This window comes from Callionymus lyra, chromosome 14 (assembly GCF_982586985.1).
Source record: "Callionymus lyra chromosome 14, fCalLyr1.hap1.1, whole genome shotgun sequence".
Classification (NCBI taxonomy): Eukaryota; Metazoa; Chordata; class Actinopteri; order Syngnathiformes; family Callionymidae; genus Callionymus; species Callionymus lyra.
Window position 1 is genome coordinate 6,980,328 of NC_141831.1, and position 27,334 is coordinate 7,007,661.

The 27,334-nt window shown below is 35.8% G+C and overlaps 2 protein-coding genes across 2 annotated transcripts; one reads left to right on the forward strand and one right to left on the reverse strand.

Annotated features, from left to right (window-relative positions):
• Window positions 1-3,288: 3,288 nt before the first annotated feature.
• Window positions 3,289-7,970, reverse strand: haus1 (HAUS augmin-like complex, subunit 1). Its single transcript, XM_087807419.1, has 9 exons — window positions 7,683-7,970; window positions 7,438-7,612; window positions 5,966-6,101; window positions 5,745-5,879; window positions 5,558-5,681; window positions 4,705-4,770; window positions 4,566-4,637; window positions 3,487-3,534; window positions 3,289-3,415 (listed from the first exon to the last, which is right to left on the reverse strand). The coding sequence occupies exons 1-9, from the start codon at window positions 7,701-7,703 to the stop codon at window positions 3,371-3,373; spliced, it is 822 nt and encodes a 273-aa protein (XP_087663545.1). The 5' UTR covers window positions 7,704-7,970; the 3' UTR covers window positions 3,289-3,370.
• A 584-nt stretch (window positions 7,971-8,554) lies between these two features.
• Window positions 8,555-17,461, forward strand: mis18a (MIS18 kinetochore protein A). The gene is made up of 5 exons (XM_087807354.1): window positions 8,555-8,776; window positions 8,968-9,034; window positions 10,445-10,567; window positions 11,307-11,409; window positions 16,562-17,461. Exons 1-5 carry the CDS (start codon window positions 8,560-8,562, stop codon window positions 16,643-16,645), a joined length of 594 nt encoding a protein of 197 aa, XP_087663480.1. The 5' UTR covers window positions 8,555-8,559; the 3' UTR covers window positions 16,646-17,461.
• Window positions 17,462-27,334: the final 9,873 nt, after the last annotated feature.

Sequence of the window (27,334 nt, forward strand, 5' to 3'; positions counted from 1 at the left end):
GACCTTGAGATGTTCACAGGTCAAACAATGCAATATTTATAAAACAAATCTGTGTTCTTTTAAATATCATATAACACTTTTTAAATGCAAATTAATTAAAAAAGGAAACGTATTTCTAATTCAAATTGTATTTAGTTTTTTTGTTTTTGCCTCTATTAATACAAATTTAAGAATAAGTTAATACAAATGTTTATTTTTAACCAAGCCTGAAAATTATAATTTAAAGTCAAATAATGAAATTATGTTTATTTTTTATTATTATGTAGGACAAAAATGTATTAATTATACAACAAATTTGTGTTCTTTTATCACTTTAAGTATAGTACAGAGCTTTATCTAAATAAACACAATCCTAAAACATTTCTAAAGATTATATTTTAATTTTGCCTCTTTTTGAAACATTAAGTTAAGAATAGTTTAGTAAATAAATATGTTGGTTTTTTTTTAATCCAAGACTGAAAACTATATATTTTTCATTATAAATAGTATTTTTTAATTATTATTATTCATTTATATTATTATTATTCAATTCTTCTATTCATTATCAGTTATTTTTCGTTCAGAAATATTAAAATATATATGTTTTTTAATCCCAGACTGAAAACAATGTTTTAAAGTCAGTATCAGGTGGTTTTAATTTTTAATAAATATCAATAGCTACTGTGCTTTTATTTATATTATAATTATAATTATTATTATTACTATTATTATTATTATTATTACTATCATTATGAAGGACAAACTTTTTTTGTTTTGTTATGTTTACTCAGCCGTGAACAGGTCAAAAATGTATAATAATATAATATAATAATATAAGAAATATGTATCATTTTATCACCATAAACATTGATATAAAGCTTTTCAAGTAGTTATTATTATTAAATCATTGTTTATTCTTCTTTTTTTTTTTAGAAATATTAAGTCAGTGAAATGTTTATAAATATATAATATAATATGTAAATTCTTTCGGCTGAGACTGAAAATTATTGTTTTTGTTTGTAATAAATAATAATGGCTACTGGTCAGTATTATTATTATTTTTAATTATTATTATTGTTATTATAATCGAGGAAAAGCCATTCTTTTCAAGATATGACCTGTAAAAATATTTCCATGTTAAGTTAGTTATGTTTAAATTTAAAAAATAAATCAATGGCCCCTCAGAGAATATAAAGTGGCCCTCGAGGGACACATTTAAAAAAAGCTATGAATCGACTGACACCCGGGATCTCAACCAGCAACCTTGATCTTACTGAAGTCCGCCAGCGAGGTTCTGCTCCACAGCAGGAGGGCGAGGGTGACGAGGCTCCGGTCCAGAGTCCGGGTCATGACTCTCCTCCTCCGGGGTCACACCAGGATCATCTCCAGGTCCCTCCAGGGTTGATCCACCTCCACCTGTCCTCGCCTTGTGACGCACTTCCTGTTCTCAAGAGTTCCTAAAGTTCGGAGCAGGTGAAGGGAAAGTGTTGTTGACCCGGTTCTGGACTCTGGTCCAGAGAGGTGTGGGTGACAGCTGGACGAGTGGGCGTGGCCACAACTATTTTAATACTGGCCGCGCTGTGACGTCACACCTTGTATTTCCCACGCTTTATTTACACTAGAAATACATTTAAAGGCAGCGACATCTTGTGGCGCAGATGTAGAACACACACCTAAAATAAAAAATAAACCTAAACATGAATTGAGTTGTCGTTAAATCTGACGCAGATGAAGAGAAAAGACGCATTTTTAAAAAGTATTTTTTAAGGCGTATTTTGGGAGTATTGTGGAGAAGTGGGCGTGGCTAAAGGAGCGTCATTCCTTTAAATCCTGAGGAATGTTGTTGTCTCGTGGATGCGTCTCTGTGACGTCAGCAGTGACGCAGCAGAACAACAAGAAACAAGTCGAGGAGTGACCGTTACATTATGACCACCTGTGGAATGAATGACGTCAGGACTTTCGGCGCTCCTCGTACTTTTTTTTTTAAAGAAGAAATATATGAAAAAGTGCAGAAAAATCGTGACTTTTCTCTGGCAAAGAGTGTCCGTGTGTCAAACTCCTTTAAAGTTTAATAAAAATGTAAAATAAATTTGTGATCATGTTAGTTTTGTAAACGTGGAAATAGTTTAGTCTCGATAAGAGAAATTGTTGTGAGGAATAACTAAACATTGAAGAATATCTAACTCTCGTTTTCTTCATTTTTTAATTTTATACATTATTTATATTATATTGAGTATAGTTTCTAGTGAAGGTGCGCTCGGTTTGTTTAGCTGTGGTGAGCAAACCGAGCGCACCTTCACCGGAAACTACAACCAAAGAGTCTGTTTCAAAGTTGGTTCTGTAAAAAATATTCAGATTTTTAACAAAATACAATGTTATATATTTTCTTCTAGTCCAACAAATGATAGTAATGTTAACGTAGTACATTTTTCAGAATAAACTCTCTGGTGTCAATAATGTGAGGATATAAATAATGTAAGAAAACGGAAAGTTATTCCTCAAAAAAATGTCTCTTATTGAGACTTGATACCTAAATATTTCATTCTCTACATCACAATAAGATTTTTTTTTAAAAAACCCGTAAAAATATGACAAGAACCAAACGTACCCAAAACCTTGAGACGCAGTGACGTATGACGTAGTCTCTTGCTATACAGTCTGATGACGTAAACAGGGTCAAATGTCATTCATGAATTAAAATAATTTAATTAATTAATTAAGTATTATTATTTCGTGGCCATAATTATTTTTATTTTTTTTACCAAGTCATGTCCGGGGCTCCGTATTAAATAATACCATAAATGAAAAAATATATATATTATAAGGGTCCAGTAGAAATAAACAATTTTATTATTACTTTGCACTAAATAACTTGTTTAAGATCGTTATTTTTATCGTTATTAGACCTTTTTGTCTCCTTTCTTCTTTTGATTTGTCCTTTTTTTTTAAATAAAATGCTTATGTTAATAGTAAAATATATATGAAATATTCTTTAGAATCTTCAAATAAAATAAATGAAATTATATTTAATCAAATTAAGACTAAAGCGTATTTTAGCATCTTCATTTAATTTATTAATTTAATTAATTTACCTTTATATAAAATTCTTAATTTGTCGTTTTATTTCTTTAGGCTTGAAGGCGCTGTTTTAACAATATATAATAATAAATAAAAAGGAGGAAGAAAACTGTTGATTATTGTTAATGATGTTTATCGTCCATGAGGAAGTGCAGGCAGAGGTCACTGAGATCAAACACTACCTCGATCTGCTGCTGTGGAATGTGAGATATTTATAGAAAAAAAAAAAGATTAAAAACATAATAATGATGCACTTAATTGAAACCAAGAGCTTATTGAACTATTTTCATTCCTTTAATACACTAAACAACATTCATTTAAACTGTACATTCGCCTCCAGCTGAGAATCGAGCGCGGCCTGGAGCGGGAGAAAAACAAAAAGATTAACTAAATTAATTAAAGATATAATTTAAAAGGCGGGAAACTCACGAGAACTCGTTTGGCTTCTTCTATCTTCACCGTCGCCAGAGACGGGTTCTGTGGACGTGTGAAGAAAATGAAGAGTTACGACTTAAAATAAAACAGTTTTACGAGACGTTTGAATTATTTGGAAGAAAGAAACACAAGACTGAAGATACTATTACAATGAAAACTGCACATGACACGTGTGTGTTTTCCTCAAATAAATGAGTAATATTTCATAATTTCTAATGTTTAATTGTGTTTGTTTGTTGCACAGCTTAGAGCAGGCAAACTGAAAACATAATAATACAGTTGTATAAACTTATGTGTCCAATTGTAGTCATTTTCTTATTTAATGCATTATAGTAAACACTTAACAGAATAAATAATAAATTGATTTTTTTTAAAGGTTTTCATGAATTGTTAAATTACATTTTAACCTAATTTTTATTTTTATCTCTCCATTTTTTCAGAACCATAAATACTTTTAAACACACTTAATGAAGTTTCAAATCACACACAGGGATCAAATCTTTGAGCGATCAACAGTAAGTCTGACACTGTTAATAATCGCTGTATTTTCCCCTTTTCACAGAAAATACCCCAAAGATTATGTAACTTTATCATCCATTTTGTTTTTCTCTTAAACTTTAAATGAAAATGTTTCATGTGTAGTTTTTTTAATTAATTTAAAACGAAATGTTTGTTTAATACAAAGTAATTCATATTTCTAATATGGTAAAGCTACACTTTTAACTCATATTTTCAACTGAGGAAAATCTCTAAACTTAGGAAAATGTTGTCAGAACATGATCAGAATCTTATAATCTAGGTGTTTGTGTCGTTGAGACTATTGTAACAGTTTATTTTGGAGTCTAAACAAGAAGGATCTTCTCACCTGCAGTTCATACACAACTCTGCAGCCAGAATTCTGAGCAGCTCTAGTAGAAGAACTCACATTTCTCCTGATCCTTAAAACTCTTCACTGGCTGCCAGTTTCTTTCAATATCATTTTAAAATTCTGGTTCTTACTTTCAGATCTATTCATGGTCAGACCTTCCATCAGTGATCTTTAAATAACATTATAATTACTGAGACAAACGTACAGGACTCAGGTCCATGTATGGCTCCAGTTTCTTCTTCAGTGGTATGATGTCCTGCTTCAGAGTCGACACTTCCTGTGGAGGAAACATCGAGAGGTTCAAACACAAGATGGAAAACGTTAGAAAAGATTCTGGGTTCGACCTCATTGAGCTGCATGATCGCCTGGTGACTGAAGGATTTGTCCATTTTCCTGGATTGAAGTTTATACTGCAGGAGGAAGAAAAATAGTCAGACTTCAAACAATGTAGTATATTTACATCTGATCGAAGCTAGGAAGTACTGAAGTGGAGAAGTACAATTATTGGAATTAGAATATCAAAGTATTTTGTTTTGAACAAAATAATTTTTTTTTTTTTTAATTAAATAATTATTTATCAGCCATTTATAACCATTCAATAAATACATTTTTGGGAATTTAATTATTCAATATAAAGAATTAAATGCTTGAAAAAAAATTCATTTTCATCTTCATTTTCCCTTTTAGAAATAAAAGACTTTAATAGCAAACATTTTGTTCCTCAAAAAAAAAAAATGATGAGCATAACTTTTTATATTGTCCCTGAAGTAAATAAACCTTATATTATAAATATTCTACACTATAAAACGTATATGTGATTTAAATTAGAATAGCACCCCCCCTGTTGTGTGGGTTTACTCCGGGCACTCCGGTTTCCTCCCACAGTCGAAAAAACATACAGAGGGTTGATTGAGAACCTGAAGGAAATTGTCTATAGGTATGAGTGTGTGTGTGAATGGTTGTCTGTCTTTGTGTGCCCGGCGACAGACTGGCGTCCTGTCCAGGGTGTCCCCTGCCTCTCGCCCTATGAAACCGGGATAGAATCCTGTCTCCCCCAACAACCCCCATAAGGGATAAAGCGGTAGAAAATGAATGAATGAATAAAAAAACTATTCCATTTTTTTAAGTGGAAACGTTCACTATTCTGGTGTCACTTCAACAGATTAATCTCAAAATCGAATTTATTCTATCACTTACTTCTGCTTTCTCTCGTCGGTTGTTCAACTCTTTTGCTTTCGCTCTCACAAAATCCATGTCCAGCAGTTTGCTCTCGGCCGTGGCGCTCTCCACCGACTGACTCTTCACAGCCTTCCTGATGTCCCTGGAGGAACGTCCAAGGTGTCAATACGACGTTAAAGACGAGACGTGAAGACTCCAGTCTCACTCTTCCAGGCAGCTCCGCATCACCATGGTCGCCCCCAGACGCTTCCTCAGCGCCTTCGTCTCGCGCTCCAGCGTCCGGTGGGATTTCTGCGCCTCCAGAAGACGAGCGGTCAGTCTGTTCACGGCCGGGAGGAAGCTGAGCGAGACACGAACGTTAAAACTTCCCGGCGAAGAGTTGGACGACGGTCGGTGCGGATGAGGAAAAAAAAAAAAGGGGCGCACCTGCAGAGGGAGGTGTCTCTGACGGCGAGCACCATGGCGTTGTCCACCAACGCGGACAGATACTCGGTGGCAGGTTTAGACAAGCTGGCGCGAGAAAGACCGACGCCTTGTAGAAGCACGTCTTGTAGGTGAGAACCTTCAGGGAAAACACACTTTTAATGGAGGCATTTGAAGGAAATAGTATACTAGAAATTCTGTCAAGTATACTCAAGTATAAGGAAGGATAGAAGTATAGATAGATGGATGGATGGAAGGATAGATGGAAGGATAGAAGTATAGATAGATTGATGGAAGGATAGAAGGATAGATAGAAGTATGGATAGATGGATGGAAGAAAGGATAGAAGGATAGATAGATGTAAGGAAGGACAGATAGATGTAAGGAAGGAAAGATAGAAGGATGGATGGATGGATGGAAAGAAGGATAGAAGGAAGGAAAGAAGGATAGATAATAGGATATATAGATGGATGGAAGGATAGATGAAGGATAAAAGTATAGATAGATTGATGGAAGGATGGATGGAAGGATAGATAGATGTAAGGAAGGACAGATAGATGTAAGGAAGGAAAGATAGAAGGATGGATGGAAAGAAGGATAGATAATAGGATAGATAGATGGGTGGATGGATGGATGGAAGGATAGAAGTATAGATAGATTAGGCGCTATATAAATAGAGAATATTATTATTATTATTGATGGAAGGATAGAAGTATGGATAGATGGAAGAAAGGATAGAAGGATAGATAGATGTAAGGAAGGACAGATAGATGTAAGGAAGGAAAGATAGAAGGATGGATGGATGGATGGAAAGAAGGATAGAAGGAAGGAAAGAAGGATAGATAATAGGATAGATAGATGGATGGAAGGATAGATGAAGGATAGAAGGATAGATAGATTGATGGAAGGATGGATGGAAGGATAGAAGGATAGATAGATGTAAGGAAGGACAGATAGATGTAAGGAAGGACAGATAGAAGGATGAAAGATGGATGGAAGGTTAGATAGAAGGAAGGAAAGATAAAAGGAAGGAGGGTTAGAAGGAAGGAAGGATAGATAGATGGAAGGATCTTTTCACTGTATCTAAGTATAAGATCAAAAGTATGTTTTCTGCCGCTCCCATAATCCTTTGCACAGTTTACTTGTTGACCACCACAATAACAAAGTAGCAAAACCAAATCATCTTTTTTAGAATATAATAAGAACACTAATAGTACACTTGAATATACCTCTTTTGCTTAGGGATGGCAAAAGCAAACTTCAGTTAAGTATAAAATGAGTATACTCATAGTAAAATTGAATATGTTATTTTTGCTAAGGTTTAAACACGAATTTGCAACTACTGCTAATAAACAGAAGATAAAATCTAACGTATATAATGATGATATACTGTAAAGTATGATATTTAATTATAATAAACTGTAATAATGTTAATGTTATGATGGCGTCATGTACGTGTAGTTCAGGTCAAATACCTTCAGCCTGATACTCTGACGTCTTCTGCTTGAGATCGTCTATGAGGAGAGACGTTTCTTTGCAGCGAGCTTCACTGGCCTCAGACAGTTGGTACAGAACCTCCACGGTTCTGGTGTTGACCTCGAACCTCGTGATCGCTTGATCCCCCAACACTGAGCTGAGCCACTTGTTTACCTGAACAACAACAACAAGGTTAAGACACGTGCGATAGAAATCAAAACAAATACCTCAACTCTCGCTTCACCTTCTTTAGCTTGTCAACCATGTTTGCAAAACACTTTTGTTTTTGTGGAAGAAACAAGAAAATACTTTCATCAGACGCTCGTAGTTCTTACGCGATGTTTACATTTTATAGTTTGGCGCCAGCAGGAAATTAATGATCACTTCCGGGTTGGGGCGGAGTTCATTTTTATATTGAATAATACAATTTCTAAATCAAAAGAACTCATCATTTAAATATTGATGCACTTTAACTTTAATAAATATAACGCATAATAATTATATTTTAAACAAATAAATAAATCCGCATTAGTGACCGTAAACGATCAAAGAACCTGTTCTTGACAAGATAGTTATCGAATGTTATTAACTTTCTTTTTAATGGTTTTAGTCGTCAGGTTTAAAAATGACTAAAATCAACAGCGATATCAAATAAATCGAACATTTTGATTTACGATTCTATTTTATATTTTCTTAGTATTTTTACCTATGTTTATTGTTGCTGATTTATTTAATATTATTTTATTTGTAGTTGTGCCTATTTCATTATATATTTTTATTAATTATTGTTGTTTTGTTTTTGTTTTAAATATTCTATGCATTGTTATTATTTATTATTATAGTTTTTGTTTCATATTAATCTTATATTTGTACAGTATATCTTTTATGTGTTTGTAACAACATAACATTCCCTTATATGGGAAAAAAGTAAGGCCTTTATTATAATTTATTTTTAATTTAAATAAAAAGATGGTGCTAAAGTACGCAAAAATTACGGAATTATTGGAGTTTTCTAAACATCAGGCAACGACGACGGAAACAGAAACCCGATGCACATCTTGTACCGCAGTGTTCTTTATGACGTCACCGAAGCGCCAACTTTCAAGTGCAGGAAAAATAAAATGGCGCAGAGAGAGAAGAGAAGCGACAACCAAACAAAATACACGAACCTCACGTTTGACTCTTCCGTCAGCGACTCATTCCTGAAAGAAAACACCCTCTGTCTGGAGGACGACGACCCTCCTGTGGTGTTTCTCTGCGGGAAGTGCAAGTTACCCATCGGTGACTCTCTGTCCTGGGATGGATGTGAAGACGATGAGAACCAGATCAGAATAAGACGTAAAAAATATATATAATATTTCTTCTTATATGTTCTCAGAAATTACATCAAAATATGGGATATATATATTGACTGAATTGTTTTTTTTTTCTGTTGTGAAACATGGCAGTGACTTAAATGGTGCGTTCAAGTGCAGTCGTAAATGTGTGACTGAAATATCTTTTTAATTGTGTTTTATTTAAAATGTCAGGTGCCACAGATAATGTCATCGTTGGCAAAGAGACCCGAATGCTGGAAGCGAAAAAAGGTTCTACATGGTAAGAGACTATATATATATATATATACTGTATATATATATATATATTTATAAATAACATTGTTTTTTCTAATATATCATTAGCTTTTCAATAATTATGAATCTTTAAGTAAAAGTAGAATAATGTTTAACTTAACACTGTTTTGAAGTAACAGTGTTACAATGTTTCTTACTAATAGTTTATAGGAGTATGATATATACTGTCATACTGTAGTAACAAGGATATATGTGCAGTATTGTCGAGTACTTGACTCTGGTGTTGTAGTATTTACAGACAACATGACTCTTGATGAAGTCGTAACTGCTTCCATTTGTTTACAAACCAAAAATATGTCCAAACATCAGCGTTAAAAGCTGCTGGAGTCACTGTATCCTCTCGTCCTCAGTCATCGGCAGGGTCTCGTGGGATCTTTGTGAATGTAACGAGTTATACGCGTGTCTAGGAGTGTATTGTCAAGAATCTGACACGATATTTATCACGATACAGGGATGACGATATGATATATCATGATAGTTTAGTAACAAGTATGTATTTGTAGTATTGTCCAGTACTTGACTCTGGTGTTGTATTATTTACAGACCACATGACTCTTGACGAAGTCGTAACTGCTTTCATTTGTTTTCAAACCAAAAATATGTCCAAACATCAGCGTTAAAAGCTCCTGCAGTCACTGTATCCTCTCGTTCTCAGTCATCTCCGTAATTTGATGTTTGATAGCCCAAAATATGTTTTAAAAGACACTATTCAGTGCTGTTAATTATTAACACAATATTTTGAAAAACAAAAATTGTCCTTTGAGATATGATTTACTAATAAATAATGTTTTTTTCACCTTACTGTATCTATATTCAACAGCGTTGTATTGATTTTTGTTTTGTTTTTTTAAACGAAAATATATTTTTTGGGCTCTTGAATTACATTTTAATTTCATGAGTAGTTCTTTAATGGTTAACTTTTTTTGTTTTTTACAATAAACATGCAAATATCCACTCAGTTTGCTCATATTAGTGTTGTAGTTAAACGTCTGGCCACTAGATGGCAGTCTTTTCATTCGCCATGGCTAAAGCAACACTGAAATTCCGCTCGATCCGGGCGCGATGACTGAGGACGAGAGGATACAGTGGACTCCAGCAGCTTTTTAAGATGATGTTTTTGGACACATTTTTTATATATTAATTCAACCAGATTAGAGAAGAACAATCAGTAAAATTCAATGTCCAGTTTAAAAAAATTATGCAGGTATTTGTATCTAAATGTATTGTATCAAATTGTTTCCTGAGCTGAATATATTGTGTGTATCGTGAGATTCGTGTATCACTACTGCATGTCCCCAACTAAGCAAAAGAGACAAATAGTATTTTTACCTATTATTTTATTTGATATATTGGTTTTATCATCTTTATCTTCCAGCTCTGTGGTGGACCTGGTGTGTCGGGGCTGTCACACCACACTGGGCATGAGTTACACCTCGACGCCCCCGAGTCTGGACCACAAGAGACTGAGGTTCTGCTTCAACGTGGCCCGGATCGACAGGTGAGTCATTATCATGTATTATTGATGATGGATCGTATTGGTCTGTCGCGAATAAAATGTGTTTTATTTGGATCATTTAGAAAAAAGATAAACCATCACAGCAACATGAAAAACAAGATCACACAATTTAAGCCTATAATTCTGAAGAAAAAATAAAAATATGTGACGCATTCAAATCTCATAGGTAGGTTTAAATAATAAATCGTTTATTAAGCGTTGACTGGTAGATCATATTTACTGGCCTGGGAAACACCAGAGGTCTTGCAGAAACTGGCCTTCAGTCTGGGGGATCTTTTCAGCAGTTTTTTCAATAGAAACTTTGATTAATTTTTTGTTGTTAGTTTCGTGGATTTTTGTGCAGTTTCACCTTGAATTTTGGCCTTTTTAAATGTGTTATTTTACTTAAGAAATCCATCTTAACCATTTAAATGATAGCATTTCATGTGATTATTTAACACTTGTGTTATCTCTGGTCTTAATAATTATTCACTACAATTTTTACGTCTAAAATACTATTTAAAATAATAATAATAAAAAAGACGTTAACATAAATTGTAAAAAATAAATAAATAAATGTATATATAAAATCCATTTCTTTCTAATTAAAATCATTTGTTGTAATTTTTGTTTAACATTGATTCTATATATTTTTTTTAAAAAACTCTTTAAACAGAAGATAAAAATGAATGTATAAAATATATATATAATATAATCTGGACTTGTCTGGACTTGTTCGCAGCTACGTGTTGGGCTCTGCAGGCCAAGTCTTAACAGCAGGGGGAGCCCAAGAGCAGCCGGTGACACCGGAGTACAGAAGCAGTGTTGAGCATCAGATGACTGAGGTAAACCACTGCTGCTGTTCTTCTCTTTCTTTGTCCTTTTTTTCTTCCTCCTTGTCACCTGTTCAAACCAACATCCATCCACCTTCAGCACCAGCTAATAACGCTGCAGCCATCGATCCGAGTGTCGCCGTCATCATCATCCGTGGTGATGATGATGATGATGATGATGATGATAAATAAACGTGACAATGATCCTTTTTTTTCATTACATTTGCATCCTGGACTCTTTAGTGGTGCATTCATTTGTTAATGATGCCTTCAGGGGCGCTTCATCGATCGCCATCGGGTCAGGTGGTTTCTGGCGATGACATCAGCGCTGTTCTGGGAAGCTTCGGTCAGACTCCGGTACCAGACATGACCTCATCGGGTTTTTGTTTTTTTTGGGAAACGCCGGTTAAAATTGGATTATATCCTCAACCCTGTTAGATCAGATTAAATTAAAGAATTACACTTTGATACCATCTTTGCAGGAGAGAAGGATTTAAACCTTGAATTTGTCAGTTTTTTTTAAACGAACGTTAATATAAACATTAATTAAATATCTTCAATTTACTTTCATATTTTTGTTGTTAATCACCCTTTGTCTGACAATTAAAGCGTTGTCACTGACCGTCCACTAGGGGGCGCTAACGCCATCCAGTGGCACCGCAGCGGGGACAATGGGACGCGTGTGGAGGAATCTGTGTTTGAGGGAAAACATGTTTTGATCATGAGACACATTTTGGATGCTCGCCTCATCTTATCTAACACCTGTCAATCATCCGGTCTCCGCCTCCTCGGGACGCGTGTCTTGTTCTGCAACAGTCGCCGGTTCGGAAACAGGTTCTAAAACATCTGCGTTACTAACCGTCGGATCTTTGAGCGCCTGAGTGTCCCAGAATCTATTTATAACAAAGAACTTAAATCAGTCAACAGTTTTCAATCTTGTATAACGAATGTTATTTATACACAATTTAATTAACTTTCTTATCTGTTTTATCTTTTTATATAAGTCTATTTTTTCAACTTACTTCCAAGTTTTTCTTTTTGTTGTCTTGATTATATAATAATTTTAAATATATCTTATTGTTAAATTTTACACGACCATAAATTCCCAAATTAAGTGATTATTTTATATAGTATATTAAAATTGAATAATTAAAATTTTCTATTTTTCTATTAAAAGAAAATAATCTTCTTTTTAAATCAACATTCCACAAAAACCTGTTTTTTTAAAAACATTTTATTTATGTTATTATAATATGTTATTTACAAGGTTTAAGGCCAATTTTTTTAAACTGCGTAAGACATTTTTACTTTGGTTGTCAGTAGTTTTTCTTCTTTCCTTAACTTTAAAAAAAGTTTTCTTCTGCTAAGAACGTTGAAAGAGATTTATTTTCTTCCATCAACTTTTTGTTTTTTTCTCTTTTAAGCGTAGTAGAAAAAAACTGCTGATCATTTTCGCCGCTATAGTAGTCATTGTTTTGAAATGACTTACAAACGCTTGAGGAATTTTTTTTCAATCAACCTTTCTTTAGATTTATAAAATAAAGATGCTTCTCTACCATCTTTAATTAAGTACGTTTTAAGTACGTAAGTAAGGAATGGTTATTTGTAAAGAAAATCTTTCTAGACCAGGGTCACAAAGCGCTTTAACAATCGAAACAATACACAGTTAAATTATATACTTTAAAAGATCAAGACACATAAGACAAACAAAGGAGTCCCAGAAAATCAGGGAAAAGCACAAATAAAAGTGTATTGAAGGAGTCAGTAGATCATCAAACACAGATGTTTCTTGAAGGAGTCAGTAGATCATCAAACACAGATGTTTCTTGAAGGAGTCAGTAGATCATCAAACACAGATGTTTCTTGAAGGAGTCAGTAGATCATCAAACACAGATGTTTCTTGAAGGAGTCAGTAGATCATCAAACACAGATGTTTCTTGAAGGAGTCAGTAGATCATCAAACACAGATGTTTCTTGAAGGAGTCAGTAGATCATCAAACACAGAGATGGTTCCAAAGCTTAGGAGCAACAGTCTGGAAGGATTTCTCTCCTCTGGTCCAGAAGTTCAGGAACCATCAGTAGATTCTGATCCACAGACCTCAGAGCCCGAGCTGGGGTGTAAGGCTGGATCAGAATCTACTGATGGAAGGTCTGACCATGAATAGATCTGAAAGTAAGAACCAGAATTTAAAAAATTGATCCAGAAAGAAACTGGCAGCCAGTGAAGAGTTTTAAGGACCAGGAGAAATGTGAGTTCTTCTACTAGAGAAGGTCAGAATCCTGGCTACTGAGTTTAGTATGAACTGCAGGCGAGACAGATCCTTCTTGTTTAGACACCAAAATAAACTGTTACAATAGTACAAATGACACAAAAACATGGATTATAAGATCCAGATTGTTTTATGACAACATTTTCCTAAGTTTAGAGATTTTTCTCAGTTGAAGGAAACAGTTAAAGCCCCTTGCTTTAAAAAAAAAAAAAAAAAAGAGGAAAAACATACCGTTTTTGTTTTGCTTAAAAGTCAAAACGCTCCAAGACACTCCCTCGTTCCCTTTCTCCCATTCAGTTCAGACACGCACGTTTACTCCCGTGGGAAAATGTTAAATATACTTGAGCTGGTTTAACTTTGCTCTGGTGCTGCTTCATTAATGCATGTGACAATAACTAATCCCTCCAGTTAAAGTCAATACTTGTTTTTATTATGTTTTGTTTGTGAGACATTTATTACTTTAGTTAGTTAGTGTTGCCAGGTGAACGACAACGGATTAGACTCTGAACTCACTTAATAAAACACAAATAATTCCAGTTGTGAGGGCTTGATCATTTATCATCATTAGCTTAGGATTTATTTACACTTTAATGCAACACAATTCATGCACTTTACAACGTTGCAGCAATTTAACTATTTACCCCCCTAAAATGTAGTTTTCATAAACCTTTTTTGGTTGAGGGTCCATGGAAATGTATATTTAACAGCCCTGTACTTTCAACTTGGCATTTTGATGATTTAATGGTTCATACTATAAGAAAATGTGTATAAAATAACATAATTTGATGGTGTTTTAAATATTACAATTAACAAATAAATATTCTGTTTATTTTTTTGTTGTTGCGACTAGACAGTCTTTAGCAGTCTTTACATCCTCGGCTTAAGTAAAAAAAAAAATTCTGCGACGACTGAGGACGAGAGGATACAGTAATTCCAGCATATACATATTTTGGTTTTAAAACAAATGAAAGCAGTTACGACTTCGTCAAGAGTCATGTGTTCTGTAAATACTACAACACCAGTGTAAAGTACACGACAATACTACAAGTATATCCTTGTTCCTACAGTTTCACAACTTGCTGTATGTAATCACTAGGTTCTTGCTAGTACACGCCCTCATCTACTTTAGTTGGAAAACTTCTTCCTGCTGCAGGAACTGCTCACGTCACTTGTGCGAAGGAAAATGATTAACTGATAAATATTCCAAAATGAAACTCAAAAGAAAACGTTGAAAGAGATTTATTTTCTTCCATCAACTTTTTGGTTTTTTCTCTTTTAAGCGTAGTAGAAAAAAACTGCTGATCATTTTCGCCGCTATAGTAGTCATTGTTTTGAAATGACTTACAAACGCTTGAGGAATTTTTATTGTCATTCCGCTGCGTAGGAATGGAGCCACATTAGTCTCTGAGGATGTATACAATAATTACAGACCATACAAACATAAGGAATAATAATAATAATAATGATACGTTTGGTAAAAGATTCTGTTTTGTCTGGTTTCTGTGCCGGATACTCCAGCGTGTCTCAGCTGGTCCTGAGAGGTATCGAGTCCACTTGAGGCTCAAATAAAGATGTCTTATCTAGGATTGCGTATCAATCAAAAACTCTCTATACCTGTACCTGTACTTTAACCTTCGATACCGTTTCTTGAACTATACTACAATACCAGTTTTAAAGATTCATTATAACAAAAAGAAAAGTTTAATACACATAATAAAAGTCTTGAGTTTAATGTATTAATACAGTATATATGTATATAACGTACAAAAGTACCAAAAATAATTTGATTTTTGTATTTAAAATTAAAATACAGGTATTCACAGTTTTTGTCCATTTTGTAGTTGCGGTAGGTGTGTTTGTGTAAAGTCAGAAATGTATATATATATATTTTTTATAGGTACAGTTAACATGCAAATATACGTGTTTGTTCATTTTTGTGTAGCAATTAAACTTCCGGAGGCCATACAGCAGCAGTCATTACATCAATCATAGCTAAAGGATCAATGAAATCCCTTCTAGATCCCAGCAACGACTGAGGACAAGAGGATACAGTCGCTTCCAGCAGCTTTAAAATATATATTTTTTTGGTTCTGGTCTTTCAGTTTGAATATTACTACCAAACAGTGAGTGGAACAATAACAAGATGTCACTAAAAATGTATCGTCCCCATAAAACCTTTTCAAAAATGACTAAATATTAAGTGTATCAAAAATACATCGTAATCATAGTGTATCGCGACAGTCCTACTCGCCAACTATATGTCAAGGAGTGAAGCAGAAACCGTTGAAGAACCAGACTCTGTAAAGCAAATTAATTTTGTTTTTTTTTAAAAAAAGAGGGAACGACTGAGTTTAAATTGGTACAGAATTAGGTTTGATTTCTTAAGTTAGTATTGCTGACCTGAGAGCACCTATAAACCACTTTACCCGTTTTTTTCCGCCCTAAAATCCACTTCAACGTCCAAGTTGACGACTGAATTTCAAGTGTTTTATAATCGGAGTAGTTTCTGCTCCTGGAGCTGCTGTGTTTTGGCTAAAAAGGCACTCAACTCACCGATCCCTTCTTTAATATTTAAAGTCAAATTGGCGGGGTGTCTCTTTCTTCCCGTCTCTGGAGGTGACGCCGCCACTTTTAATGTATTCTGTCTGACGCCCAGACATTTTTTCTGTCCCGTACACTCGCTGACCTGTCTCCCCTAAACCCCCCTCGGTCCTCCACACCCATCTTTTGCCGCCAGTTTTTTCTCTTCACCCCTCACTGACTGCTCTCCCAATTATTTTTCCTCCGCCCCCTTTTTTTTTTCTGGGCTACTTCCTGCTGTTCACTTAATTTCCCACCTGACATTGTTTGCACCTGTTTAATATTTTCGTCTGTTGCCCTCTCTGCCCTCACAGATGAAAATGCTGGTGCTGTCGTTGGCTCAGAGGCTGGAGACCATCGAGTTCGGCCTCGACCGAAGCGACGTGGCGTCAAAGTGATGGATGCGGCCGCCGTCCGGCCGGAAGGTTACCCCTTAAAAAAAAAAAATGAATCCTTTCCCTCTCTGGTTTCATCTCATTCGTATTCCTTCGTCGAGCCGGTTTCTTTTTTTTTTCGTCGTCAACCTCGCGCCCCTGTTTCCAGCGCCGCTCACCGGCGGAGGAACAAAGACTCGGACCTCTTGTAATCAATCACGTTGTCAAGCCGGGGCGGCGGCGGCGGCGGCGCCGTCTCCTCCGGTCGCGAACCAATGAGCGCGATGAGATGAATTCTTATTTGTGGGCTGTCGGCGCCGCCTGCACACTCAGCACGCCGGCGTATTGATCGCCTCTCTCCGGGCCACACACACCTTTTTTTTTTTTTTCTTTGTTCTCCGTCACACAACGACTGTTTTGTTAGCTGTAGGTTTTCGAACCGATGAAATAAACTCTCTTGTCTTTCTGCACCGTTTGATGTTCGATGAGCAGGATCGTCTCGCTTTGTTCCGATAAGACGTCGCAACACGTCGTGTCTTTACGTCGGCGAGCTGTATAGGAATGTATGGAAATGTATCGGCACTGTCAGAATATTTAATGGTTACATTTTGAATTAATTTAAAAATTTTGGTCGAAATTTAGATTTATATATTTATTTAACTGATTAATTTAAGGTTTTTTTTTATCATTTAATTCAATTACTTGAATATTAAATGGTTGAATTAGTTTTTTTGTAATAATTTAATTAAGTTTGAGATTATTTTTCCAATAATTTTGATTCTTATAAACTCAATATATTTTTATTTATAGCCCTTTAAATTCAATTTAAAATGTTGTTGCAACCAGACAAACAGTTTATAATAAAAAGGTTCTTTACAAATGTGTTTAATAAACAATTAAAAAAAAGATTTTATATATTTAAGGATTAGTTTTTGACTAGTTTTAAATAAGTTGATTAACAACACTGAAAATTAAAACTTTAATAAAACAATACATTTGATTAATTAATGAATTAATTAATGATTTTTCTTTCGTAACCTTTAAATTTAATATAAAATGTTTGCATAATTGTAGCATCTTTTTTATTTAGTTAATTAATGAATTTAGTATTTTATAATCATTTGAAAAATAATTAAAACGACAATAAAAACAAATGTAAGTAATCAACAAATAATAATAATAACATAATAATAACCTTTCAATATAGAAATGAATTGAATGCTTTAACAAACTCATTTCATTGAAAAAACAACGATGAAACGTCAACATTTGAAACGGTTCAACCACCTAAACATTCTGATGACACCGACAAACTTCCACAGGAGTCGAACCTCCTCACGCCTAGCAACACTTTCTAGCGTGGTCGCAGAAAAAAGAAGCTCTCGCACCTCCCTCGCCCGCGAGGTTTCATCAGCCGCGCAGAACAACAACACCGGCGCGAGGGCCAACCAGCACGCTGTATCCGAGGGCAGGTTGCTACGGCAACTGATGCTTCGCCGGCTGCCTGTTGCCATCTCGTCATCACTCACGGCGCCGGAGCAACAGCCAGCCAGCTCGCTAGCCGGCGTTGCCTGTCAACAGCATCAGACTCGGTGTGTGGGGGGGGGGAGGAGCCACGGACCCCCTCAACCCTCGCCCACCCCACTCGCTCACACCCTAATCTTTGTGGGATGTTTTTCTCACTGCTGACCCCACCCTCACTCCCCCCCGCCACCCCTTCTATTTTCTCTCAAAAACAACAACAACAAAAATCCCGCGTGGCTGTTGTTGTCGTTTATGAAGCCGGTGTTTCGTTTTTTCTGAAGTTCCGACCCGGTTCCCCTCGATCACCCTCTCGCCCCCGATCGTCACCCCAGTATCTCCACCGGGGGGGACAAAGGATGACTAATTCAGAGTCTGAGAGAAAGTCCCTCTCCCTCCTTTTTTTTTTTTTTCACCTTCCTGAGCAATAAGGAGCCAATGTTGCCATGGAGGCAATGAAGCCTCTGCGAACTCTCGACCAATCGCGGCCCTTCCTGCCGCAGACTTCCCGGCCAATGGCTGGTCGGCCCGACGCCGATGTTTTCACAGACGCCGCCACGCGATTGGCTGAGCCCTGCTCTTTGATTGAATTCCTGATCTTGTTTTTTTGAGAGGAATAAATACATCAACAGGCACCTGTTTGCGACCCGACCCCCCCAAATTTCTTTGTTTTGCCAGAGACTGTTGCTGCCCCTTTTATTTTGGTTTGATCAGGTAACTTTTTTATTTAATATGTGATGTTATATATATATATTTATATAATATATAGAATATATACCTTTATTCTTTCCTCATTTAGGGAACTTGTCCCAGCAGAATGTTTACAAAAAAACATTAAATAAAGCAGTAAACATATTATTAAAAAATAACAATAATAAATAATATATTAATAAATATAACAACAATAAAGAGTAGTAAACTTGTACGAAAGTAGTGGCGGCAGTTAAAATGTAATCGGTTAAACTAAAATACTGTATATTTCAAACGTTTGATACATTTCTGACAAAGTATCGTCCACTATTCACTTTTGCTTGTGTCCGGGCAGATCTCATCTGTGTGTAAAAAAAAAAAAGGCTCATCCTTGGCATGACCCCTGAACTCCAGTACAAGTGCAAAAACAACAACATGGGATTATAAAGTGCACCTCGGGTCAGTGCTGAGGAAGGTGAGCAACTCTTTAAATCAAAACTCATTATACCCAGTAAAATGTCAAATAATATTACTTGGCTTTCATGATTTTCACTTGAGTGTATTATTTTCATGTATAGATGGATGGATAGATGGATGGATATACTTTATTAATCCCTCTGCAGATCTCTTTCGGGAAATTGTATTTCCAGTTTCATAAAAACAAGAACAAAGTCCAAACAAAAAAAACAAAGTTCAAGGGATGACAAAGTGAAAGCAGTTCAACAAACTGTCTGGGTTTTATTACAATATCATTTTACTTTTATTCTTTGAAAGTCAATATATCTTGATTATCTCCTTATGTTCAAAATATATTTTAAATTTTATATTTGTTAGGATTGTTTTTATTAGTTTATTTACATTGAAACATAATTTAATACAAAGTAAATAATGTTTATTTTCTGGTAAATTAAACTTTTAATATATTTTTTTATTCATATTATTTTTATATTATTTGTTGTTTTTTTTTAACCGTCACTGGGGGTTTGTATTGGCTGGACTCGTGACACATGAGGAATGACGTATTTTTGTAGGTTCAAGTATATATTTGTAGTATTGTCGAGTACTTGACTTTGATTAGAATTTACAGACCACATGACTCTTGGCTCCATTCCTAGTCAGTGGAATGACGATAAAAATCCCTCAAGTGTGTGAGTCATTGCAAAACTAATTAAAACAATTATTTCTATAGCGGCGAAATTGATCATCATTTTTTTCTACTATTTCTACTCTTCATTTCCATTTTGTAATATTTAGCATTGAAACATTTCCCTACGAACAAGTGACGTGAGCAGTTCCTGCAGCAGGAAGAAGTTTTCCAACTAAAGTAGATGAGGGCGTGTACTGGCAACAACTTAGTGATTACGTACAGTATATTGTTAAACTGCACGAACAAGGATATATGTGTAGTATTGTTGAGAACTTGACTCCGGTGTTGTAGTATTTACAGACCACATGACTCTTGATGAAGTCGTAACTGCTTTCATTTGTTTTCAAACCAAAATATGTCCAAACGTCAGCTTTAAAAGCCGCTGGAGTCACTGTATCCTCTCGTCCTCAGTCATCGGGATGTAATTGTTCCTTTAGCTGCGGAGGACGTAATGAACGCTGCCATCTAGCGGCCGGAAGTTTAATTGCAACACAACGCCACATACATTTGCATGTTAATTGTACATTTTTTATTTATTTTTATTTCAGTTATTCAACACACACTTTATTGAAATACAAACCACATAACAATTATGATTTATTTTAAATACAACATGATAAGAACACTTTTTTTTTATCAATACAGTCCTGTTAAATACTTTTACGGCATCGCAAAAAATATGGAAATATTCAAGTTTCTCGATTATTTTCTCTATCTCTGTCATGATGGGCTGCTTTCCAGGGTGTCCCTCAACTTATCCTGACGCAACTTGTTAGGCAGATCTCATGGTCGTTTTGTTGGGAAGGTTTTCACAAAATTCCGATCAGATAATGTTAAAGATAGTCCGACAAAAATACTGTTTTACTTATTTGAGCCTGGAAATGTACTTTGGAGTATTTCAACCCTGGAAAGTTGCGGTTATATCCGGTGCCCTTAAATGTAACGTTGTCATCACTGGTGTCAATGTTCTTGGAGCGTCTCAAGTGTGTGAGTCATTGCAAAACTAATTAAAACAATTATTTCTATTGCGGCGAAATTGATCATAATTTGTTTTCTTTCATTTCCATTTTGTAATATTTATCAGTGAATCATTTCCCTTCGCACAAGTGACGTGAGCAGTTCCTGCAGCAGGAAGACGTTTTCCAAGTAAAGTAGATGAGGGCGTGTACTGGCAACAACTTAGTGATTACGTACAGTGTATTGTGGTACTGTAGTAACAAGTGTATATTTGTAGTATTGTGGAGTACTTGACTCTGGTGTTGTAGTATTTACAGACCACATGACTCTTGATGAAGTCGTAACTGATTTAATTTGTTTTCAAACCAAAATAGGTCCAAACATCAGCTTTAAAAGCCGCTGGAGTCACTGTATCCCCTCGTCCTCAGTCATCGGGATGTAATTTCTCCTTTGGCTGCGGAGGACGTAATGAACGCTGCCATCTAGCGGCCGGAAGTTTAATTGCAACACAACAATGAACAACCGCATACAATTGCATGTTAATTGTACATTTATATATATATTTTTTTATTTTATTCAACACACACTTTATTGAAATACAAACAACATAACAATTATGAAAAAAAATACAAAATGATAAGAGCACTTTTTTATCAATACAGTCCTGTTAAATACTTTTACAGCATCGCAAAAAATATGGCAATAATCAGGTTTCTCGATTATTTTCTCTGTCATGATGGACTGCTTTCCAGGGTGTCCCTCAACTTATCCTGACGCAACTTGTTAGGCAGATCTCATGGTCGTTTTGTTGGGAAGGTTTTCACAAAATTCAGATCAGATAATGTTAAAGATAGTCTGACAAAAATATTGTTTTATTTATTTGAGCCTGGAAATGTACTTTGGAGTATTTCAACCCTGGAAAGTTGCGGTTATATCCGGTGCCCTTAAATGTCACGTCGTCATCACTGGTGTCGATGTTCTTGGAGCGTCTCAAGGCTCAAAGTCTCTGCTAAGCCAGTGTCGTCTTCTGCCGTCCAGTGACCCACCTGACTCCATAACCCAAATCCCTCTCAAGTCCTCAAAGCCTTCATTAGAAAACATCTGTTGGTTTGTTTTCAGGTAGAGTGGGACTCCTCACTCTCTCTCTCTCTCTCTCTCTCTCTCTTTCTCTCTCTCTCTCTCCGGCGTCTATGACTCCTCAGGTCGGGGTCAGTGGGTGGGGGGCTCGTGAGCCGCACCCCCTCCAGGTCCAACAGTGTAGCAGGTTAATCGTCTGTGTTGCTCAGACACAAAGACTCAGCCTGTTTGCCGGCGACACCCCGGAGTGTTTGTGTGATGAAACCAGCGCTGAAAACAGGATTAATGCGGGACTTAAGCCCGAACAGATTGACAGGAATAAGGTCCGGCGGCGACCACTGAGGTGTCAGTTCTGCCTCGTGGACGGATTCGTGGAATTAGCTGAAAAAATTTCAAATAAAAAAACAGATTTTCAAGTAATGCTCGGATTATTTTGACTGGATTATGTTGGGGAAAAAAAATCCAGTTGTTTTTCTCGACCACGGTAACAGTTTTTTAACCTTCCGTGTCGTTATTTCATCCCTTCTTCCTAAAGCAATCACGTCTTCTCGTCCCCGCATTGATTAACTTATTGATTTTCTTTGGAATCATGGATTAGTTTTGGGGTTATTTAGACGTCCAGTGCGATCCATCCGAGGGCGGGGTGGTGGTGGGGTGGTGGTGGTGTGGTGGGGTGGGGTGGCCTCCTGTCTGCGGACACCGTGATTGAAAGGACGTGTCCTTGGGACAACGTGGAGGACGTGTGACTTCATGGCTACTTGTCATGTTGAATATGAAGACGTCAGTATTAGAACCATTTTGATTTTTGTGCTCAAGACACACAAGGTCACCATGAAAACATAAACTATAAACTACTTAGATTTTGAGGCAACATTCCGGCGGATTTGGAAATTCATATTTAGTTTAAGTGTATTTAATACAAAGTCAAAACAATTCTGCTATAGTATAATTCACTTTAAATTTTTCATATATATATATAGTTATGTAGTTTTTTTAATGTGATCGACTTCATCCTCTATTTTTTTTTAAATATTTTCTTTAGTTCAATTATAATAACAACAAGCTTTTTATGTTAAATATAATTAAGAATTGAATTTGTATTTAATTTTATTTTATTGAGTTTTCCCATGTAAGTTGACAAATAAATGTTCTTTTTTACGCAACCAAATCTTTCAAATAAACAAAAATAAAGTATTATTATTCTACATCAATTTATTTCCATGCACACTGTTTTTTCTTTAAGAAATAATTTATAATATATTGTTTATTTGCAATTTAAATTTCCTTAGTGCTGCATTATAACCTGTGAATGACGTGAGGGTCCATCAAGATCAAAGAGAGGATCCAAGAACCAAAATAAGATGAAATAATAAAAAATAAAAAAACGAAAAAATAAAGGACAAAGTAAAAAAGTCCTAAATAAAAAACTTCAGTTATATTTAGATTTAATATAATAATAAATACAAAATAAAATCATGTTCAACTACGACCTTAGTCAGAACTGCATGTGGCCCCCACTTATATTATTTTAAAATGTTAGTTATCGACAATATGATTATTGCAGGTCGAGCTAGTTTTTCAAAATATCACAACAACATTTTCAGTGTTTATTATAATTATTTCCATTATGTTATCCATTTGAAACCCATGATCCGATCTCCACGGCTTGTTTGTTCGCTCGTCGATAAACAAAAGGCTCCGATGCTTGTATTGCTCCTTGGCTTTTATCAGCTTAGCCCCTTTAATCAGACGGCCCTGTTTGTTTTGAGTTCTGGTGATCCCCCCCCTGCCCCCCCAGTCTTTGTCTCGTCAGGGCAGTGTCACCCAAAGAGGTTTACGATGGGGGGACGGAGGGCGGTGGGCCACAGCTGAGTAGATTAGTGTCTACACTGTGGTGTTTGTGTAGATGTGTGTCAGCTGTTGCAACACTGACTTTATTGTTGTTGTCGTCGTCACAGGTGGGACGGCACTGAACGAAAAGTGAGACCATTAGGTGCGTAACTGGTTTGGGTCGGTGGAGACGAACTCAAAGGAGGCTCATTTGGTGGCACAAAATAAAAAGTATGTTTACAAAACTGCAAAACATCAAATTGTATTACTTGGCTTTCATGATTTTCACTTGAGTGTATTCTTTTCATGGATACATTGATGGATGGATGAATGGATGGATATACTTTATTAATCCCTCTACAGATCTCTTTCGGGAAATTGGTTTACAGTTTGGTAAAGCAAGTTTCATAAAAACAAGAACAAAGTGCAAACAAAAAGTCAAAGTGAAAGCAGTTCAACAAACTGTCTGGGTTTTATTACAATATAATTTTTTTATTCTTTGAAACTCAATATATCTTGGTTATCTCCTTATGTTCAAAATATATTTTAAATGTTATATTTGTTAGTATTGTTTTTATTAGTTTATTTACATTTAAAAATAATCTAAAGCAAAGTAAATAGTTTATTTTCTGGTAAATTAAACTTTTAATATAGTTTTTTATTCATATTATTTTTATATTATTTTTTTTTTTTTTTTAACCAACACTGGGGGTTTGTATTGGCTGGACTCATCACACAATCATAAAGATGTATTTTTGTAGGTTCAAGTATATATTTGTAGTATTGTCAAGTACTTGTTTTGTCCGTTTTCTATATAGACACCATTAAATACGAGAGGCAAGAATCTTGACGGTACACATAACGATACAGTGGCAACAGTATGATATATTTTGATATTGTAGTAACAATTATATATTTGTAGTATTGTTAACATAACAGGAAGTATGATTGGTATTTTGTCTTTTTGATTCTTGGCTCCTCGATCTGTCTTCATTAACTTTTGTCTATTTGTCTCTGTTGATAATCTGTTCCTTGGCTTATTTTAAACGTTCAAAATTTCGCCAATTCACCCTCATGTCAACTACTGTAATGGTTATTCAAAGTAATTTGTGTCTTTTTGGAAGTGCAAGTTCATATGGTGGTCGCGACCTGGGCTCACTTTTCTCCATCATAAAAAGACGCACCAAAAACATCCGAGTACCTCGGTACTGCTCGTCTGTAACGCCTCTCTTTTCATGAAGCCTCAACACGCCTCAACAGTTGTTTCCACGAACTCGCTCTCGGCAAACACGGTAAACACTTTGAACTATTGCACGGACTACAGCGTTAAAACAAGAGGAAGAGATTCTTATCGATGTTTGCAGGTGATGACACCGCCACGCCTCTTTTCCACTTTATTTGCATATTGTCGAGTAAGAGGCGTCTTTGTGTTGCCAGTTCAATCAAACGCCCGGGGATACAATGATATAACACTTGCATCATTATTTGTTTACAAAAAAATGTTCAGACTCAACTGCCAAACTTTTCCCTGGTGAAGAATGCAGTGAGGTTAGAAGATGGTTAACTCTTGATCTGATCACCACATGTCTTGATTCAAGCATATTTGACCATAAAATAACTTATATTTTACGATTGTTTGTAGCTCCCAGTGTCTCAGTGTGTATTCGTGAGACCATCTTAAAATATAGACTTGTTTCATTTCTTTCGAGAACGATTCCTAATGTCGAGGCTTCAATACGCGATGGACGTTACAGACGAGCCATATAGTGGTATTTGGATGTTTTCAAGTGTCTTTTAGAACAAAGAAAAGTACGCTACCGTCATATTAAATAAGTAAGTAAGTATTTATGTAGCGCTTTTCCAGACCAGGGTCACAAAGCGCTTAAACAATCAAAACAATACTCAATAAAGTATATACTTTTTAAGGTCAAGATAATACTGAGAACAACACAGGAGTTCCAGAGAATCAAGGAAAAGCCTGAACGAATAAAAACGTCTTCAGATGTTTCTTGAAGGAGTCAGTAGATCATCAAACACAGATGTTTCTTGAAGGAGTCAGTAGATCATCAAACACAGATGTTTCTTGAAGGAGTCAGTAGATCATCAAACACAGATGTTTCTTGAAGGAGTCAGTAGATCATCAAACACAGATGTTTCTTGAAGGAGTCAGTAGATCATCAAACACAGAGATGGTTCCAAAGCTTAGGAGCAACAGCCTGAAAAGATTTCTCTCCTCTGGTCCTGAACCGTGTTCAGGAACCATCAGTAGATTCTGATCCACTTTTCTAACCCTTAGTTGACATGAGGGTGAGTAGAAAATTTGTGAAATTTACATTTTTATCCCATTATTTGTGTAATATGTACATTTATCTGTTTTTATCTGTAAAGTACACCATTGGCGTCCTGGATTTGTCCAGGAGTTTGACATATGTAACACAGACTGGAATTCTAACGAGGTACTGAAGAAGAACCAGACAGACGCATAATGGATTCAGTATAAATATTTAAAATTCTTTAAACAGCAATAAATATCTCATGACAATCGAACAAGACCTTCCATTACAAAATGACAAATCCAAACCTGTGTGACCTTTCAGTTAATTAAAAATGTTTAACCACAAAGTCCTCTTCCTGATTGGCGTCACGATACAAGCTGTTCAATAGAATATCCCTCGTGTACTAAGACGGGAATGATCTTATCGTCCTTGCATAATCACGTAGACTCTTACATAACTAGGCTAATATCATCCTTACTAGGAACATTGGACTCGTCATTAGAGTTGTGACACCGTCACGTACCCAGTATGGATAATCCGTCCAAATCAATAGTGTGAAAACGGAAGAGCTTGACTAAAAGTGGGGGCTCCTTGCACCCCATACCTGTATGACCTGACCCTCATCAAATATTTCAGTTCTTAAAGTTTAATAAACATTATTTCTTCTTGTTGTATACATTCATAAAAAAAGGTATAGTATCTTAACTTCTCGGTTATGTGTCGCTATCTGCTTCGCGCAAACAACTTTGTGCCGATGAATTATTTGCTTGAGGCAAGAAGTTCATTTTAACCTACTTTAAAGTTACAGTAAGATTCTTGGGAAGTCTTGCCCCGAGTCATAACTACATTATCTTAAACTATTATTAAGGTTACGTAACAAGAGTTCTTGTTCTAACAGGTTTTACCGCAAGATAAATGTCAGCCGCGTACCTGTCGACAGTGAGGGAGGTAGTGGGTTCATTTCCTTATCGACCATCTTTTGGTGGAGGGCTCGGAGGCTGAAGGGCTCCACGGTGAACGGGAGCGTACCGGTCAGCATGGCGTACATATTCACACCTCTGGCACAGTAAACGTAACATTAGCTTACTCAGAATAAAGTTAAGATAAAGAGACGTAATCATGGGTTTGGTTGCATCGGCCAAACGTCCACTTTAGAGCCGTACTTTTTCCTGTTTTTAATGGAAGTACACCATTGGCGTCCAGGATTTGTCCACG

What these genes read in the sequence shown, in the direction of transcription:
- mis18a (XM_087807354.1), top strand. Translation starts at nt 8,560, where the DNA reads ATGGCGCAGAGAGAGAAGAGAAGCGACAACCAAACAAAATACACGAAC. An exon ending in GCGAAAAAAGGTTCTACATG is followed by an intron (nt 9,035 to 10,444) that starts GTAAGAGACTAT and finishes TTTATCTTCCAG; the next exon opens with CTCTGTGGTGGACCTGGTGT. An exon ending in AACGTGGCCCGGATCGACAG is followed by an intron (nt 10,568 to 11,306) that starts GTGAGTCATTAT and finishes ACTTGTTCGCAG; the next exon opens with CTACGTGTTGGGCTCTGCAG.
- haus1 (XM_087807419.1), bottom strand. Translation starts at nt 7,703, where the DNA reads ATGGTTGACAAGCTAAAGAAG. An exon ending in AGAGACACCTCCCTCTGCAG is followed by an intron (nt 5,880 to 5,965) that starts GTGCGCCCCTTT and finishes TGTCTCGCTCAG; the next exon opens with CTTCCTCCCGGCCGTGAACA. An exon ending in CGATCATGCAGCTCAATGAG is followed by an intron (nt 4,638 to 4,704) that starts GTCGAACCCAGA and finishes TTTCCTCCACAG; the next exon opens with GAAGTGTCGACTCTGAAGCA.